Source organism: Lagenorhynchus albirostris, chromosome 9, assembly GCF_949774975.1.
Source record: "Lagenorhynchus albirostris chromosome 9, mLagAlb1.1, whole genome shotgun sequence".
NCBI lineage: Eukaryota > Metazoa > Chordata > Mammalia > Artiodactyla > Delphinidae > Lagenorhynchus > Lagenorhynchus albirostris.
Window position 1 is genome coordinate 36,066,424 of NC_083103.1, and position 18,821 is coordinate 36,085,244.

The 18,821-nt window shown below is 47.2% G+C and overlaps 1 protein-coding gene across 2 annotated transcripts in view; it reads right to left on the reverse strand.

Annotated features, from left to right (window-relative positions):
- Nucleotides 1–18,821, reverse strand: part of NAV2 (neuron navigator 2) — a 396,632-nt gene that overhangs the window by 74,209 nt on the left and 303,602 nt on the right. For both annotated transcript variants that reach the window (XM_060159528.1, XM_060159527.1), the window contains one exon: nt 1,760–1,898. In XM_060159528.1, coding sequence (XP_060015511.1) covers nt 1,760–1,898 — 139 coding nt within the window. The remainder of the gene's footprint in view (nt 1–1,759; nt 1,899–18,821) is intronic.

Consider the following 18,821-nt stretch of genomic DNA (forward strand, 5'->3'; position numbering starts at 1 on the left):
TGTGCCCCACGACATGCAGGATCTTAGTTCCCCGACCAGGGAATGAACCTGGGCCACGGCAGTGAAAGCACCCAGTCCTAACCACTGGACCGCCAGGGAAGTCCCGGAACCTGTGGATATTATAACATTTGGCAAGTGGTAGGGACACAGTCTGGCTGGGTGTTTCTAACTTGTGTCTAATAACTAATTAAACAGTGATCAGTTGGTGGTGTGGCTTAGGGGTTTTTTTGGTTTTTTTAATTAACTTTTATAAAATTGAGGTATAACATTCATATACCGAATGTACAATCTTAAGTATATAATTGGAAGAAATTTTCTGAAATTAACGCACATAACTACCCCTCAGATCAAGATGTGGCACATTATCGGTACCCCCCAAATCTCTGGGCTCCCTTCATTTGGGTAGTTTTTTTTCCCTTAACCGCCACAATCCACCCTTGTTTGCCAATGATAATTAGAAATTCAGGCTAAAAATGAAAACTCAAGAAGTCATAGGCAATCCCAGAGGCAACACCTAATAGATTTCATCAGGCAGTCTGTGTTTACGTTTCTGTGGTACAGAATTAATCCCACACTCTGACACATCCTTCATTTAGCCCTGTCCTCAAAGAGAAAGATACCTTTGAAAGCAAAGAGATTCCCAAAGCAGCTCCTATCTGTCCCGAGTGAGACAGAGCGGAGAAAGGAAGCGGATGTGAAAGGAAGGGAGTGAAAGAAGGGGCTGTGTCAGCTCTGCCCTCAAAAGGTCCCTCTGGGAGACTCCATCCCCATCAGACCTTCACATGGGTTCACCCGAGGCAGCGGGCCCCACTGGTGGGAGGGACTCATCCTGAAAAGGATTCCAGTCCATATATGCCAGTGCCACTGTGGGGACTGGTGGTGAGGATGGCAACTCGCTTGTCCACTAGTAAAATGGGCTTATTAGAACCAACCCCTCTGACCACTAAGGGATGCTATGAGGGGAAGCAAACACACCTACACAAAACTGCTTTGGAAGCACTGCATCTGAAACACTAAATCAGAGAGTTTAAAGCAGGGGTTGGAAACTCAAGTGCCTCAGGACAGGCAGGTATTTGAAGGGTGTAGCTGGTTGGCACACAGCGGCATGGGCGCCCTGTCCAAAGGCGGGGACACCTGGACATCTGTTGGTTGTGGAGAATACAGACTCAGGGAGGCGATATCTTCTGATTTTTCAAGAGAAACCAGAAGCTCACTATCATGTGAAGTGATGAACTTTAAAAAACTTGACATGCCACCCCGTTTAAAAGAAGAGTGATACTGTGGGCCAAGTACAATACACTGGCAGGAGGATACGACCCACAGATCTGTTGGGACATACTGGTCTTCCAGCCCAGGCTTCTGAACGTTCTTCCCACCCCAGCACTCTTGAGGAATCAGACGAATGCCATGGACGCGCACTGCAGACTAAGAACGGCCAGTTGAGCCCAACATCCTTTTTCTTTCTTTTTTTTCCAAATAGATGATGAAACTGAGGTCCGGGAAGGAAACAGGATTTGCCAAGGCCACCACAGTGAGAGCGGTGAGTCTCCCCACTCCCGTTTAGCGTACCCCGATGCTGGACCCCACCCTCTCCCTGCAGGTAGAGGACAGAGTGAAGACATAAGAGCACAGGCATCAAGCAGGAGGTCGGGCCTCATCTCACGGACCTGAAGATTCTGTGCACCCCAAACAGCCCCCTTGGCCCACAAGCCCAAGGCTCTCTGCTGGCAGGGGCTCTGGGAGGGACCCTGGTCCTTACCTGGACATCCAGGCTCTTACGCGAGGAGGCAGGCGTGTTGGCATAGGAGCCGATGGAGGAGCTGGTGTTGATGTCATCCGTGCTGAGGTTGTCTATGGTGTCGCTGATCCCGCTGCTGACGGAGCTGCTGTCATCCCAGCTGCCAAGACAAACACAGCCTGAGCACCAAGACCTCACACTGCGTCAGCTCAGCAGCGTCTGATGATACAGACAAGTGTGTACCATCCCCGAAGGCTCCGGTGTCGCAAAGCCCCAGACAGAGCTCCTTTGCCTCTGATGTGACTCATCTTCAAGGGTGCCATCCATCCGTTTCGTCTGGCAGCTGGGTGAAGTGGCTGATGTGTACCTTCCCCTGAAGGGTGGGCACCTCCCTGAGCAGACGTGGCTGGACACCTACACCCTGCCTACCCCATCCTCAGCTTCATCTCGGGAACTTCAGAAAGGCCAAGGGCTACCTGCCAGGCCTAGAGCCAGCGGAGGAGCAGTGGGTTTGGGGGCTGGAGCTGACAGCGGGGCAGAGAAAGAGACAGCAGTGGCACCCTCCCTGGGGCTCAGAGCGGGAGAAAGAACTGCTACGTGAATTCCCTGGACTCCACTCCTGGAGCAAAAAAGCCAAGGGAAGGAAAGTGCAAAAGTCAGCAAAACCCACCAACTCCATTGGCAGTTCTAACTCTAATAATATCCCAGGATGCATCGAAAATAGAGTCCATTTCTCAACCCTCAACGCCATCGAGACCATCGTCCCCCACCATTCAAGTCAAATCTCCAAAAGCAATAATTCTGCTTTTTTCTTCTGCCTTGCCTCCTGCTTCCCAACACCAAGACATTCAGTCAACCCCCAGGTCCGCCCGCCTCTGCTTGCAGAATCTCTCCCAGTGTGCACGGCCCTCCCCGCCCCTGCGCCCTGCGCCTTCAGCTGCTTAGCTCTGCCTAGGTGACTGCCAACAGGCTGGCTGCGCTCTGTGCTCCTCGCCTGCTCCCAGACCATCTATTCTCCCCACGGCGCCAGAAAGATCTTTGTGAAACACGAATCAGATCTATTGCTCCACTGCTTCAAACCCTCCAGTGGCTTCTCAGGGACCCAAACTCTGTACTCTGGCCCTCAAGACCCTGTGATCCAGCCTCCCCGTCCAGTCCTGTCTTGGGCCCCCCTCCATCGCTCACTGGCTCTGGGTTTTCATGTTCAAGGCTTTGCATTTACTGTACCTCTTCTTGGTCACCTGTCCCTTCTTCTTTCTCACTTGAAGAGTCACCTCCCCAGAAAGGCCGTCCCTGGTCCCTCTATCTGCAGTGCCACCTCCAGCCCCCGCCCGGCCAGCATCAAGCCGGTTGCATTTTCTCATCTATTTGGTTGCAGGGTGGCAGATACACAGCAGGTGCTCAATAAATGCTTGCTGATTTAGACACATGGGAGTGGGAAGTTGAGGAGGCTATAAAGTAAGCTTCCAGTATCAATGTAACACTGCTCTACTTGATCGAGTGACAAAAGGGAAGGATTACTGTTTTCCTATTGTACAGGTGGAGAAACTGAGGCTTAGAAAGGTAAGGCGCCTGGCACAAGGTCAGACTGTAAGAGGTGGAGCAGGACCTGGATCCAGCTGCCCCAGCTTCAGAGCCACCCTCTTTTTTTAAAAATAAATTTATTTATTTATTTTTGGCTGCGTTGGGTCTTCATTGCTGCATGCAGGCTTCCTCTAGTTGGGCGAGCGGGGGCTGCTCTTCACTGCCGTGTGCGGGCTTCTCATTGCGGTGGCTTCTCTTGTTGCGGAGCATGGGCTCTAGGCGTGTGGGCTTCAGTAGTTGTGGCTCACGGGCTCTAGAGCACTGGCTCAGTAGTTGTGGCTCATGGGCTCTAGAGTGCGGGCTCAGTAGTTGTGGCTCACGGGCCCAGTTGCTCCGCGGCATGTGGGATCTTCCCAGACCAGGGCTCAAACCTGTGTCCCCTGCATTGGCAGGCAGATTCTCAACCACTGCAGCACCAGGGAAGCCCGTGATTCACAATTTTTAAAGGTTATACTCCATTTATAGTTATTATAAAATATTGGCTGTACTCCCTGTGCTACACAATATATCCTTGCAGCTTATATATTTTGTACATAGTAGTTTGTACCTTCTAATCCCCTACCCCATCTTGCCCCTTGCTTCTTCCATCTCCCCACTGGTGACCACTCGTTTGTTCTGTGAGTCTGTTCCTATTCTGTTATATTCCCTAGTGTGCTGTATTTTTTTAGATTCTACAGGTAGGTGCTATCATATAGTATTTCTCTCTTTCTTTTCTTTTTTTTAAAATAAATTTATTTATTTATTTATGGCTGTGTTGGGTCTTCATTTCTGTGTGAGGGCTTTCTCCAGTTGCAGCGAGCGGGGGCCGCTCTTCATCGCGGTGTGCGGGCCTCTCACTGTTGCGGTCTCTCCCGTTGCGGAGCACAGGCTCCAGATGCGCAGGCTCAGTAGTTGTGGCTCACGGGCCCAGTTGCTCTGCGGCATGTGGGATCTTCCCAGACCAGGGCTCGAACCCATGTCCCTTGCTTTGGCAGGAAGATTCCCAACCACTGCGCCACCAGGGAAGCCCTCTCTTTTTCTGTCTGACTTATTTTGCTCAGCATAATGCCCTCTAAGTCCATCCATGTTGTTGCAAATTGCAAAATTTCATTCTTTTTTATGACTGAGTAATATTCCATTGTGTGTACATACCACACTTCTATCCATTCATCTGCTGATGGACACTTAGGTTGCTTCCTTATCTTGACAATTATAAATAATGCTGCTGTGAACATTGGGATGCATGTATCTTTTTGAATTAGTGTTTTTGTTTTTTCGGATGTATACCCAGGAGTGGAATTGTTCTGACACTGGCGTTTCTGAGGCATCAGGCTGCCGCTGTGCAGGCCTTTCAGTGAGGCACAGCTCACTGTGGAGGGCTGAATGGTGGAGTAATGTGGTTAAGTCAGTGCATCATCATCACACAGCCCTGGGTGTAGATACTGACCCTGCCACTCCTGCTCTGGGATATGCTAGCTTCCCGAACCTGGGCTTCCTCCTGGGGAAGTGGGCCGTGTCGTATGCCCGTGTGCACTGAAAATTGATGTCATAGAGAGCCGTCTGGCATCACAGTAAAGAGGGTGGCTCTGGGACTTCCCTGGTGGCGCAGTGGTTAAGAATTCACCTACCAATGCAGGGGACACGGGTTTGATCCCTGGTCCAGGAAGATCCCACATGCCACGGAGCACCTAAGCCCGTGAGCCACAATTACTGAGCCTGCGCGTCTGGAGCCTGTGCTCCACAACAAGAGAGGTGGCGACAGTGAGAGGCCCGCGCACCGTGATGAAGAGTGGCCCCCGCTCGCCGCAACTAGAGAAAGCCCTCGCACAGAAACGAAGACCCAACACAACCAAAAATAAATATAAATTAATACATGAAAAACTAAAAAAAAATTGTGAATCACTATGCTGCACATCTGAAACAAATAATATTGTACATCAATGATATCTCGAAAAAACAAACCAAAAAAACCAAACAACAAAAACGAAATGCCGATATCTGAGATTTAGAAAGCCAGGAGCTCCCCATACTCCCCCAAGTAATCAAGAGGAAGTTTCAGTTTGTTCCACCAGCTTGTAGGATGCCTATCTGAGCTCTACTGATCAGGCAGGAAGACGAGGCTTAGTGGAAACCTGTTTTCATCACCTTTCCCTTCAGCCCGCCAATGTGGCTTCCTAAAGCCCACGTGGAGGGTCCCACACAAGTGCAGGGGAAACATGCAAAGGTGGTCCTCAAGTAGGGAGGATAAAGGCAGGAAGTGTGAGGGCTCAGGAGAGGACTTAGGATGAATTCACAGGCCCTGCAGCAGCCCGCAGCTCCGGGTCTTAGCCGGCTCCCCCGCTGTGATGACACTGCTTTGGCCTGGGCTCTGTCCGGTTCGGAATCCTCCTTTAAGGACTTCTCCAAATGCCCTGGCCCACCCTCACAATCTCCTCCTCTGAATTCCCACAGTCTTCCGCATTTGGGTTCATTCTATGCACTCCTGCAGTTTTCTAGCTGTTCTCCGTATGATGGTCTATCCTACTTTCCAAGCATATGCAGGGGCCTGCTTCGTGATAGTAACAAGTGCATCCCAGGTGTCAGGCATCATGCCAGGTGCTTCCGATACATCACTTATGTCTCCACTCTTCCTATCACACCTGTAAGGGACCTATTATCCTCCCCAGTTGACAAATGAAGAGATCAAGGCTGAAAGAACAAGTATTTTGCCCAGTGCCGTTCAGTCCACTTTGGCATTGGGCTTGAGACGCTGAATCGTCTAATTGCAGAGCACGCGCTCCCTCTGGCCTGCATCATCCGATTTTTCACAACAGCCGCTGGCTGAGCACTTGCCAACATGCCAACTCTACAGCATCTGCACGTATTCTCAGCAACGTTCCTACTCCCTCACAGGTGGCCTTGCTTCCTAATGAGGAAACTTGAGGCCGTGAGAGCTGCCGTCCAGGGCTCTCTGCAGATGCATGGCAGAGCTGGCAGTGAAGCCCTCCCTGACCCTGAAGCCCACCTCCAGAGCAGTGCTGCCACAGCAATGCCAGCCTCACATCAACTCCATCTCCAGGCACACAGTATGTGTTTATTGAACACCTCCTGACTGAACTCACGTACAGGAGAGACGGGCAGGGCAAGTTCTGACGCAAAACGCAGCCACAGCAGTGGATTCTGAGCCCAGCTCCCTCCCACTTCAGCCTCTGACAAGTCACAACTTCCTTGCCTCAGTTGCCTTATGGGTGACACAGGGATGACACCACCTAGGCTGACAACTGTGGAAGGCTCTGCTGGGAAAAGGGTGACGTAACAGATGGGAAAGGACTCTAATCCACCTTCATGATGAAAAGAAAATCCCATGAGTCTTTAATTGCATCTGCTCTCTAGGGTTAGCAATTTAACGTATCTAAAATTTCCTATAATCCAACGAAGAAGAAAGAGGACAGCCAAGAGACAAGTGGGGCTGGAGGCGAGGAAGGAGGGAACTTAGTAACAGATGCCCATGAATCCAAGCCCCATATTTTTTTGCTTTGAAATTGTACCCGCTCTTCCTTTGTGGCCTTTCAACACTTGAGATGCTGTTGCAGAGGGGCATGTGGCACTTATCACACACACGATTCTTCCCACGTCGGTGCCCAGAGCATCATGAGGCTATGATGAGATTACAGGAAGTCCTTGAAACTGAGCTGGCCCAGAAGGGGCGAACCAATGATCTACCCCACAGAAGAGTGGAGAGGGGAAATTAAGGAGGAGGAAGGAGCAGCGACACAAGGGAAGTCCATGCTGAACAAGAGCGGCCTTGGTGTCCCCCAGGGCTGTCTGTGTGTCAGAAACCAGAGCTGTCCCCACACTCGGAAAACCAGCCATGTCTCCCTCACTTCTGGATCTTTGGGGACACTGACGGATCTATCTAGATATAAAATCACTTAGCTCCAACTTGTCCTTTCTCTAAAATTCAGGGTATTATAAATGGCCATGAGCCACCAAGATCAAGGTCAGTGAGTTCCAAGAAGCATCCTAAGGAAAACTGGGTCCATAAGATGCTCTGTGATAACAATGTGGTCCCAACAAGAGAACGTGGGGTATGCTAGCCCCCTCTTAGAGATTCACGTTGTCCAGGAACTTCTTCACGGTTACAAAGTGCTGGCACGAGCTCTTTAACTTTGCCTGAAAGAGCACTCCCCCCACAGGAGATGCTGAGAATGACACACAGCTCTGGAAGGAATGCAAAGGAAGCCTGGAGCTGCCTCTGACCCACTGGCCCCTTCATCCTTACCTGCCTTAGAAAGCAGTTAGCCCAGAGGCAGGGAAGCAGAGGCAAGAGGAATGACATCACATGAGCTCCTGCATCCAGTCAGTCCAGAAGCCAGAAGCCACTTCTGGGAGACCAAACAGTGAGAACTAATAAAATTCTCTTCTTTTGCTTAAAACGAGTTTGCTTAGGTTTTTGTCACTCGGTATACTTGTGCTAACTGCTGGGGAATTGCAATTTGTTTCTAAAACGACTCCAGACATGTGGTTGAGAGTCAGACAGGAAAAATGTGGAAAGCATGCAGAATTCATTCAGGCAGTAAGGACATTAGTTGAATCCAATCAAGTGGCAAAGGAAATTAGGTACAACCTGGGATGGGGTACAAGTCTACTGACCCAAGTCGGGCGATAAATGTTGAAAGAGGTTACAAAACATGATTATGACTCAAACTTGAAAGAAACCCAGAGGATTTGTGTTTGCAGTGAGGTGAAACAAAATTCCAGGTAAGAGGCTCGAGGGACCCAGATGACACGGCAGAAAGAACTACAGTGTCCTCAGCCATGGCTCCAGACAATCATTCTGGACTGTGATTGGACCATTCCTGCATCCTGCCCTTGAAGCTGATTGAGAAAAACCACATGATGGTTCTGAGCCCACCCGAGAGGATAACCTTCCTCCCCTCAGCTGGGAGTAAGTGACTTTAAATCCTGGGAAAGTTTCAAAAAGATGAAGGGAGATAATGAAATAAATCCTAACATTAATACTTAAGTTTAGGGTGAAAGCTTTGTGATCACTGGGGTGATCTCTCTATATTTATAATATTTAAAAAAATATACGAGACTCTAAAAAGAATAGTCTTGTGATTCGAACCTAAATGAGTACTGATTTTTGATTTGAGATGTTTAAGATGAACGATTTAAGAATTGGATTCAGACTGCAAAAAAAATGGAAGTGTTTTGGACAAACTGAAGTTATAAATGTCATAAATTATTTGATTTGCAAGGGTTGTTTAAGTGCTTAGGAAGATTTAGCTTGTTAGGCTGCTGAAGTCTACCCTATCCAACATTTGGAGAGCATGAGGAAACCAGGTATGTTAAGTTTACGAATGCAATCTGAAATATTTAAGGAGGGAAATCCCTGGTGGTCCAGTAGTTAGGACCTGGCATGCTCCCTGCTGGGGGCCTGGGTTCGATCCCTGGTCGGGGAACTAAGATCCCACAAACCTCGCGGTGCAGCAAAAAATAAATAAAATAAAATATTTAAGGAAACTTAATTATCCAAGTTTGCCAACAGTACTAATTAAATTCAAGTCTGAATTAATAAAGTACTAATCAAATAACAAGTGGAAAGGTTCTTAATGCATACAAAAATACTTGACTTACAGATAAGATTTATAAGAAAACAGGTTTCAAAATTAAAATGTCAACAGTTGAATAGTAAAACCTAATTAATTCTAAGACATTCTTTTTGGGTACAAAAGCGTTCCTCAGACATTTAGAAAAATATTAAAGCAGATTTCATTTTGTGAGTGAATGAATGATTTTTATATGAACGACCAGAAGAATAAATGAACACAAGACAGCATCTATTCTCTTCACCAGTCTTCCCGTTTCACTTCACCTTCACTCTATATTGTTAAGACTGCCAAGACTACTCCAAAAGTCTTAGTGGAAACAGCATTGTGCTCAGTAGCCTTGGGAAACAAGCAGAACTCTGGGGGCCTCCTCCTGCCTCGGGTTCTATCATAGGAATCTAAAAGGCAAGTGGGGCCCACAGCTTGGCTGGTTCCCGTCTTTTTTTTTTTTTTTTTAATTTCAAAACAGCATATGATGTTTATGTCCTATAAATTCTTTGGCTGGGACATCTAGAGAAATGGCAAGAAGATGCTTCCACTGACTCCTCAGAACCATCAACACAAAAAGATCATTTCCCCTCCAGATCACAGCCATGTCCCTTTTTTTCTCCTCAATGAAAGGTCCTCCACTGGTGGTCATATCAGGGCACAACTGCACTTATAAGTGATCAGATTGGAAGATGAGCTTCACCTATTTTTGCCAGTGGGTGGGCGGAAAGAATTCCACCAAACATTTGCTATTTTTCTTCAAGACTCCTCAACTCAACGTTTTTGAGTCCCGAGCCAGGGGACTTGAATTCATTTTGCTCACCTCACCCCGTCAGCCAGCACCCTCTATGTGCCAGGCACCACGTGAGGTTCCGGGGGGTACAGTGATGACTCAGTTGTCCCCACCCTTGACCGCAAAGCCAGTAGATGTGACAGACAAGAACACATAGCTCAGACACAAAGGAAAATGTAAAATGGGAAGGTCAGCAAAGGAAACTGCACTGGTTTCAGACATTTCTACAGCCTTCAATAGCCCCTCAAACCACCAGCCAAGTGCCGGCATAAGGCAATAGACGGCAGCATGGCAAAGCCCAGGCCCACCGATGCTCTCTGCTATGCTGCGCTCTCCTTCAAGGCTTGGAAGTGGCAAAGCCAAGGAGCCAGGCCCTGGCCCCAGCCCTCCCCAGAACTGCTTCCTATTAGAGTTTGGACATTGCCACTTACTCTTAGTTCCCAGTCTCTCATGAGGGAGGTGGATGCAGCCATCCCAGAGGTGCTTTCTAACTGCCATCCTGGGAGTTTAAGCTCAGACAAAAGCTAGTAGAGGCAAAGGGGCACTGAAGGTCCCCCCTGGTCAGAGCATCTCCTCTCATTCAGTAAAAGCTACCAAAGAAGTAAACTGCACTTCCTAGTTTCTGGGCTTCTTCGTGGCTGATTTCACCCCTTAAATGATTATCTTTAAAGCCCACCAGAAAATCCATTAAAAAATGGAAAGGCCCATAAGACAAGGAGATCCAGTTTCAGAGATTCTGACATCACTGTGTCAGGAATTCAAATGCCACTCAGAGGGCTTAAAGCACAATTTTAACAGCCCAAACACAAGCTATCTGCTATGAAAAACGCAGGTGAAAGAATCATAAATTATTCCAGCCTCTCACACTCCCTGTTTTCCTCACTGTTGTAGGGAGTTAGCATTCCATACAACCAAGGAAGAGTAACCTGCTCTCACCAGACCCTCCTGAGAAATCACCTCTAATTTGGACAAATTTTTAATATTGAGCTCTTCTGGGGAGTATCTTGATATATCAGGAATCTGTAATGGTTCTGAATTAATGTGATACTATATTTACAACTTCATCTTCCATGAAATAAAAACGCAAAACCGAATTCCAAGGTTAGAGGGATGATTAAACAGATTTTTCCACTAGGATTTACACGCCCAGGCATGAGGAATCCTGGCTTTCAGCAAAAGACTCTGAGAAGTTACTGAAGGATCTGGAGGGTCATTACACTTTCCAAATGGACTCCCTGTGAGATAATGTTGTCTATGCAAGGGAAAGACATGCTTAAATGATGTGAAAAAAATCAGATTGCAGATAAATATTGTTCTCTGCTCACTAATAAACCACAGCAGGTTAGCAGAGATGAAGTACTGTAACTCTGGTTCTCAAAAGCAGCCTTCACAAAACAACGGATTCTAATCCCCTCTCCCCCAAAACCCAAAGGCTGGGTCTACTTCCAGAAGGCCCTCACCGTTCTCAGAAACAGTCTGGACAGCCCCTGCCCCCGTCTCTGCCTCTGTCCTGGTGACTAAGCCCGCACCGTAGAGCCACCCAGGGCTGTGTCCCGGCCTTACCTGCTCACTTTTCCAGTTCTGCTCCAGAATCCCAGCAGAGCTCATTTCCAGGGCCCTGTGCCCCCCACCAGACAGCTGTATTCACTTGCAAAAGCCCAGACTGGTGGAACTTGTTTTCTGGCTATTGTTCAAGGCAATTGTTCCTGTGAAACCCCAGGGCCCAGCGGAATGAGATCCTTTGGTGTGGATGAGTGAGCAAGCCCAACCAGGGCTTAGCAACAACCCCTGGGGAAGGGAAAAGGTTTGGCTACCTCCATTTCCCACCAGACAGGTGTGTTAACTATTTCCTCCCCAGGAGATTTTCTCAGGAGCATCACCTCCTCCCAGCACTGCCGGAGCCTGTTAAGAAAATCGACCTTCAAAGAATGCAGCAGGACTCCTGCAGAAACCTACCTTTCGCTGCCTATCTGAGAATGATAAGGGCCAACTTTAATTGAAGTTTAAAGCTGTGCTAGACTCCATGCTAATTATATTACTTGCATTCTTTCATTTAATCTGCTCAACTCTATGATAAAAATAATAACTACATAATATAATATAATATATAATAATAACGACAGCTTACTTATATTTTCTCCTGGGTACCATGAGATAGAGACTAATTCTATACCCATTCTAGAGATGAGACAACTAACGCTTGGAAAGAAAGGCCCAAAGGTCATACAACTAGGAACTGTTGAAGCTGGGATTCACACACAGATCCGAGAGCGTTCAACCACCTCATTTATTTATTCATTTGACACATTTTCATGAACACCTACATGTGTATTAAAAGGACTTCAAAGTTTTCCACATGAAAAAAAAGATAGCTACTTGAAAACAGCGATGAGCAAACAAGCCACCCTTCCTGGTTTCACCCCTGGGATCAGCCTACAGGGTTTTGCTGTTGCAAATTGACCCAGAACCTGAGCTCAAATTAAAGAAAGGGCAGAGTTAGATACTAATCCCAGTAAATTTAGTCTCACCTAGCAGTGGGCTAGGGCACCATAAACCCCCAAGGCTCTGCATGGAGGCAGCATATGCTCTGGAGGAAAAAGCAAAACAGATCTAGGTTTGAACCCTAGCCCTGCCATTTGCTTTGTCAGAGCATCTTCACCTCCAGGAGACCCAGGTTTCCTCCTGTGTGATCTGGTGCTAATTAACACCCAGTCCTCATAAGCCTTCTGTGGGACCACATCAGATCTCCAGGCACAGAGGAGACAACCAGCTCCTGTCAGCTGCAGCCCTGGATCCAGGGACTTTGCAAGGACCGCAGGAAGGAGACACAACAGGCCCACAATATGCAATAGATGATAAAGTTCTAGCGCAAGAGTTTGCTGCCATAAACGGGCAGTGTCCCGGGGAGAAGCAGCTTCTACAGACAGTGCCAGGTGCAAGGCCAATCATTTGAGGTGGAGAGAGGGAAACAGGAACCCCATAAAGAAGGCTCCAAGGGGATTTAGTAGCACTCAGAATGCCTGGGGTTGAGTTTCACCCCACGGCACCTTTGTCCCATTTTGGTAACTCATTCCTTCGACAAGTAGGTGGTCCCCTGAGTAAGCGTGAAATTCCTCCTTTGGCTCCAGGGGCTGGTTGGGCTACAAACCCCAGAGCTCTGGTCCAGATGCCCTATACCCTCATTGTTAGAATAGGCACCAGCGTGTCTGCTGGCCTTAGCTACACAAAGGCCTCTCTCCTCCAAGGCTCCACCAGAGAAGGCTGCTGACACTTGGTCCACAGCCGCCTGGCTTTTGCCAAAGATCTCAACAAACTCGTCCTGTTGTTCTGTTTACCAGAGGACATGAGTACCCTATACATCAACAGAATTCAGCAATAGCTAATGAAAACAGCAGCAAACGCTCACACAAGCTGAGAAGTTTTAATAGTGGGCTCCAGGCACTTTGCTAAAGCACTTTACATATGTCACCCCACACACTCCTATTACACTATAAGGCACAAACCATTAACGGCCCCTTTTTATAGATGTGGAAACTGAGACTTACAGGGGCTATGGTGACCTGCCTACGGTGCCAGAACTAATAAATGGAGCTGGATTTGAACCCAGATCTGCATGGTTCTAAAACCCAAGCTCTTCTTAACCACATTCATTCAACCTAAGAGCAGAGGCAAAGAGGCTTTTAAGCAGATCATAGTCATATAAGAACTCTGAACTCTCACTTGTTCTCCAAAAAACCCAGGACACCTTTTAATGCAGTCAACTTATTTCAAAAACATCTCCAAGTAGTTAAAGATAAGCTGGGGTGGGGATCCCAGACAGGGCACTGACTGGCTGCCCTAGGTCTAGAGTAGGTGGGGGGATGTGAGGGTCCCAACATTTCCATGAACACCGCCCACCCACACATACTCACACTCACCTCCCCATACATCTTAGGAGTCTGGGAACCTGAATGCATAAAACAGAACTACAATTGCCTCAGGGCTGCCGGTCAGGGGTCTGCCCTTAAGCTACGTCTTCTGGGGCAATGGGATGGGGAGGAAAAGGAACTCAGGTCAAGAAACAGACACTCAAAATCAGCTCTGGGACCCAAGAGCAGCTCAGCCCTAGCTAATTAGCCATCCCCGTCACACATGTGAACGGCTAGTGCCAAGCCTGGGTCAGTATTAACATTCTGGGTGTACAACCTCTCCCTCCGGGACTCCATAAATCCAGCTTCTTGGGAGGCAGCCGGAGAGTTCCAGGGCACAGTTCCAGCAGCCCAAGGCCAACTGCAAGGCCACTGACCTTCCCAGATTTGACTTTCACTTGGGCTTCTGCCCCCCTGAGCCAGGTACAAAGCCAACCAGCACAAATCCAGTCACAGATTCATCCATGAGTCCGAAAGCCTCAAAGAGATTAGCAAACTCCCAGGTAGGTCCTGCTGCCAAAGCAGCTACTTTTTAATACCACCCGGCTCCAGAGACAAGCCGAATCTGAGAGGCCCAGGCAGGCCGTGCTTGCAAGTATCATGTGCACTTTGGTGAGTCCTCCACAATAAAAACTGCCCTTCCTCCAGCTGAATCCACATTTAAACCTACAGATAAAACCATCCTGAGCCATCCGCCAAGCCCAACAAGGAAGGCGGAGTGGTGGCCAGTCCCAGCTTTGCCTAGTATCTGTGTGACCTGAAGCATGTTCCTTAACCTCTCCTGGCTCCCACTGCCTCACCTCAAAATTTAAAATAATACTGCTGGCTTTGCAAGAAAAGTTAAATGAGACAATGCCTGTTAGGTGCTTGGCAAGTAGTAGGTGGCAACGAACATTGTTTTCTCTTCCCCTTGTCTGGCTTAAAAATAAAAATGCTCCTCTTTGGGCAGCTTTAGAGCAGCCCTAACAAACAAGAAAAGTGCTCCTACTTAAATCTATGCCATCTCTCCCAGAGCCTAGTTTCCACAAAAAAACCCACCTGGTAATTTGCAGCATTAGTAAACACAACCACAAGTTCACCTGGCTTCTCAGACGCCAAACAAAACCTCCAACTGCAAGTCATTTCAATCAGGGCCCTCTGAACCACCAGCAGCCCTCGCCCTCGCGCGGGGCCCATGTTGCCTCTCTCTAGTTCCCCCGAACCCCCAGGCTCAAAAGTCTCCTCCAAAAAGCCTGAAATAAGGACCTAAGAGAGCTGGTGATCAACACCCAGTGTTTTGGTCTCAGCAGCCTAATTTGATAAGATGGTCTGGAAAATACTGACATTACCCAAATGTCCAGGTGGACCAAGGACATTTGGGTAATGCTCTGTCAGGCTGCCTTTAAGATTATCAAGGTTAAAATGAAAAGGGCTGGGGTGGGAAGGAAAAGGATGCTGAATTTCCTGACCAGTGACTCCCCCGCGACTTAGCTCACTGGGATTTCGGCAGCTGCACCACTGGCTTCTCTGCATGGCTTTCCGATACCATCCAAGGTAGTACAGGCACCACACCCTGCCCCAGGCCCTAGAAATTTTAGAATATCGTCCTACCTTGTAAGGTTCCTAGGCCAGAGCATTTCACTACATTGTGGTCCCTCGAGAAAGCAGACAAAGAAGCTGAATGAATCTCACGAAGGCAATTCCGTCAGCCAGCCAGCCAGCCCGCCAGCCCACGCCGGGCCTGGGAATTCCAGGCACCCAGCAACTCTGCTACTGAAGTACCAGCTAGAAGGGGATCTCCATGCCCCTGCCCAGGAAAGAAACCGGATCCACCAACAAAATTAACCCCTAAAGTGCCGAAGGAGCGAGAGGTCAGGCCTGAGTGCTAGTACCAAGTCAGCTGTGAAAAGTTTCAGCAAAGCAAAAGCTAACACCAAACTCGGAAACTGTTACCGTAAAGCACCTAGTGGAAGGGCGCTCCTATGGTCCCAAGGGAGTCGGTAACAGTTGGTCAAGCTGAATAAAACCTAGACGTGAAAGAATATTCTAAAAACCCATGGACTGTGCTAAAATGTTGGAAAAAGTCTCTCAGCTAAAACTGCTACCATTAATGACACAGAAATCACTGACGGTAACATTACTTAACTAATTCCATCAACAATTGAATGCAAAGCATTTAACTGAAATGATTAGGCTACAGAGATAACTTCTGAATCTGAAAGGGAAAAGATACCTATTTGTATAGCTAACAATGATGTACGTTATTTCCGGTGATGTCAATTTTGATGCGGTGCCAACAAAAATATGCATTAATTCCTCATGGTTTTTGTTTTTGTTTTTTTTAAAAGACGCTCGGTCTATGCATGGCTACTTTAAACATTACAGTACAGAGGCTAGGAGGGGAGGTGGGACGGGAGAGAGTCCCAGTTCTGTGATGCGAAGGGGTTGCACCATCTAATCCCTATTAAAACCTGTAATCAAGGAATTCAGAAGGAGCTATGTAAACAGATGCTGTGAACAATGAACAATTGTTTTATTAGTGAGAATTCAAAGGCAAAATAATGTCATAGCCACAAGCTTTTATTTTAAAATGAAGGAGGATTAAGATGCTCTCCAAAACCCTTTCGCCCTCTCCAAAAATCCTACCAGCTGGCTCCCGGCAGCTTTCAAAGACTTTCCTTGAGAAAGGCTCTCTCCCTGGCCTGGGCTGCCTCTCCAATCAGTTGGGGGAATAGGGGGTTATGTGTGCGCGTTTAGAAAGGGGGGAGGGTAGGCGAGGAAGCAAAAACTGGTCCCAAGCAAGGTCTTGGTGTGGTCAGTGTTTGCTCAGCAAACAGAAGCCTTTCAAAGGGGCAATGAAGAGCCATTCCTCCCCGACCCAAAAGTGGGGGAATAAAAGGTCAGCTCGGAGAGGAAGCGAGGGTCTAGTGGGGCTTCCCAGGTGAATGAAAAAGCAAACGTGTCCAGGAGCACAGATTGTAATCTTGAAGGAGTCTCAACCAAAGTTAATCATTCACATCTCATCCCTTAGGGCCCTCCCCCAGGTGAAAAATTGAGGCCAGCCTCTGCAGTGGGAAGTGGAAGGCAGAGGCTGGGTGAGGGAGGGGTGAGTTCAGGGGAGGCCAGAGTATCCCAGATTTAGAGACAAAGTCAGGATGGACCCAAACTCTGGCTGACAAAGATGCTTTAAACCATTCCTCTTACCTTCTATACTGTCTCTGGAACTGAATTATCTTTACAACATGACTTGTTTGAGAATCTCGCTGACTTCTGGGTTAATTTAGGTAGAACGACTACGTATATGGAGACATACATACATAAACACACACACACACACACACATATGCATATATACATACACACATAAAAAATTTCCGCTGTTTCCTGCAGTTGTTCCTTATTTTAAGCAAATATGATACGTAAAAATGCAAATTAACTGCCAAGACAACTAAGGGATCCATTCATTCATTTATTCATTCAACTAACAGATATTTACTGAGCACCTGCTATACAAGAGTCAACAACACAGACAAAAAATTCCTTACTCTAATGGGAACTTACTGTTTAGTGATAGAACTATACAATAAATGAGACAAAATGTAAATTATAGAGTATGTTATAGTGATTAAGTGCAAAGGAGAAAAAGTAATGTAGGGAAGAGGCTGTGATTTGTCAAGGAGGGGTGTCTGAAATTTTACATAGGGTGGCTAGGGAAGGCCTGCTGAAGGGATGATTACGACAGATCTGAAAGAAGTGGCGGAGTTGGTTAGGTGAATATTCTGGAGGTAATAGCCTTCTAAAAGAGGGAACGGTCAGTGCAAAGGTCCTGAGACAGGATACAACTTGCACATTCATTCCAAAGACCCGGATCCCAGTGTGGCTCGAGCAGAGTGAGCAGTGAAGCAAAGGGAGCCTAGGAGGTCAGGTCAGAGGGGTGAAGGGAGGGTCCCTGGGGAGAGCCTGGCAAGTCACTGTAAGCTTCTTGGCTTTCACTCTGGGAGAGATGCACTGGAGGGTGAATAATGGAGTTTTCTCCTTACATAAAAGTTCGTGTAAATCTTCAACACTAATTATACAATTATGCACAATATTTTTCAAGGGCAACTTTATTACACAAGACAATATAGTTTAAAAGGGTCTCAGTCCTCTCCCTGTGGTTAAAAGTAAAGATCACTTCTTTAATATGAGACGCTCTGAATTCTTTGCAGCTACGGGTTCAGATTTAGCTAGGGCTTTTCCATGCTCTGAAAGGCAACACTCAGTATGGCTAAGAGATCCAGCAACAGGAGGAGATAAGAAAAGGAAGGTAGGTCAACCAACTCTACGAGAGCAGATGCCCTTTGGCTCTTTGCAAAGAGCTAAACTTACCCTGTCATTTCTGACCCTGGTTTCCAAATAGGCCAAATTCCAAAGACCTTCTAGAACTCACAACATTTTTCTCCACAGAAACAATGTTATCAATGATGTCAAGGTTCTCAGGTTAACTCACAGACCCATTTTTTAAACCAAAAAGCAGCTGATCAACTCTACCCAGGTATCAAAGAGTGGAATAAAACTTTATTCTTAGAATACAGTAAGTAATTAGAGAAAACAGAAAACCATTGAGATGAATCTAAAAAGATGTTCACTTACTTCTAATGAATACTTTCATTAAAATAATACTAATAATACTATTTTATTAAAATAATACTAATATTAAAATAATACTAATACTTCACTCCTTCTCCAACATCATCGGTTTCTCTCTTTTTACTGGCTCCTTCCCACTGGCCAAGAAATATTTCACCTATTTCATCAAATAAAACAAAATTTTCTTTAACCCCGCATCCATATTCTCCTCCAAGACCATGTTACAGCAGAACACCTCAAAGGAGCTGTCTATACTCCAACTCCTATGGCCCCTTGTCTCTTCAACCCACCAGGAAGACTTGCATCCCCCTCGCTCCACTGAAACTGTTTTGTTTCTCCCAAGAATATCAATGGCTTAATTCTTGCCAAAGCCAATGGCCCTTCTGCTACCAACGTGGCAGCATGTAGCTAGGTTGGCAGCTTCCTCCTTCCAGAATGGGTCTCTTCCAAGGTTTCCATGCCATCATCTGCACCTGGTTTCATCCTCCCTCACTGGCTGTGTCTCTCTGTCCCTTACGTCAACCTCCTCCCCTCCACACCTCTAAGGTTTGGTCCCTTGTCCCCTACTCTTTTCTACCTAGTCTTTTCCTAGGTGATCTCATCTGGGGCTTCAAATACTAGACGTAGACAAC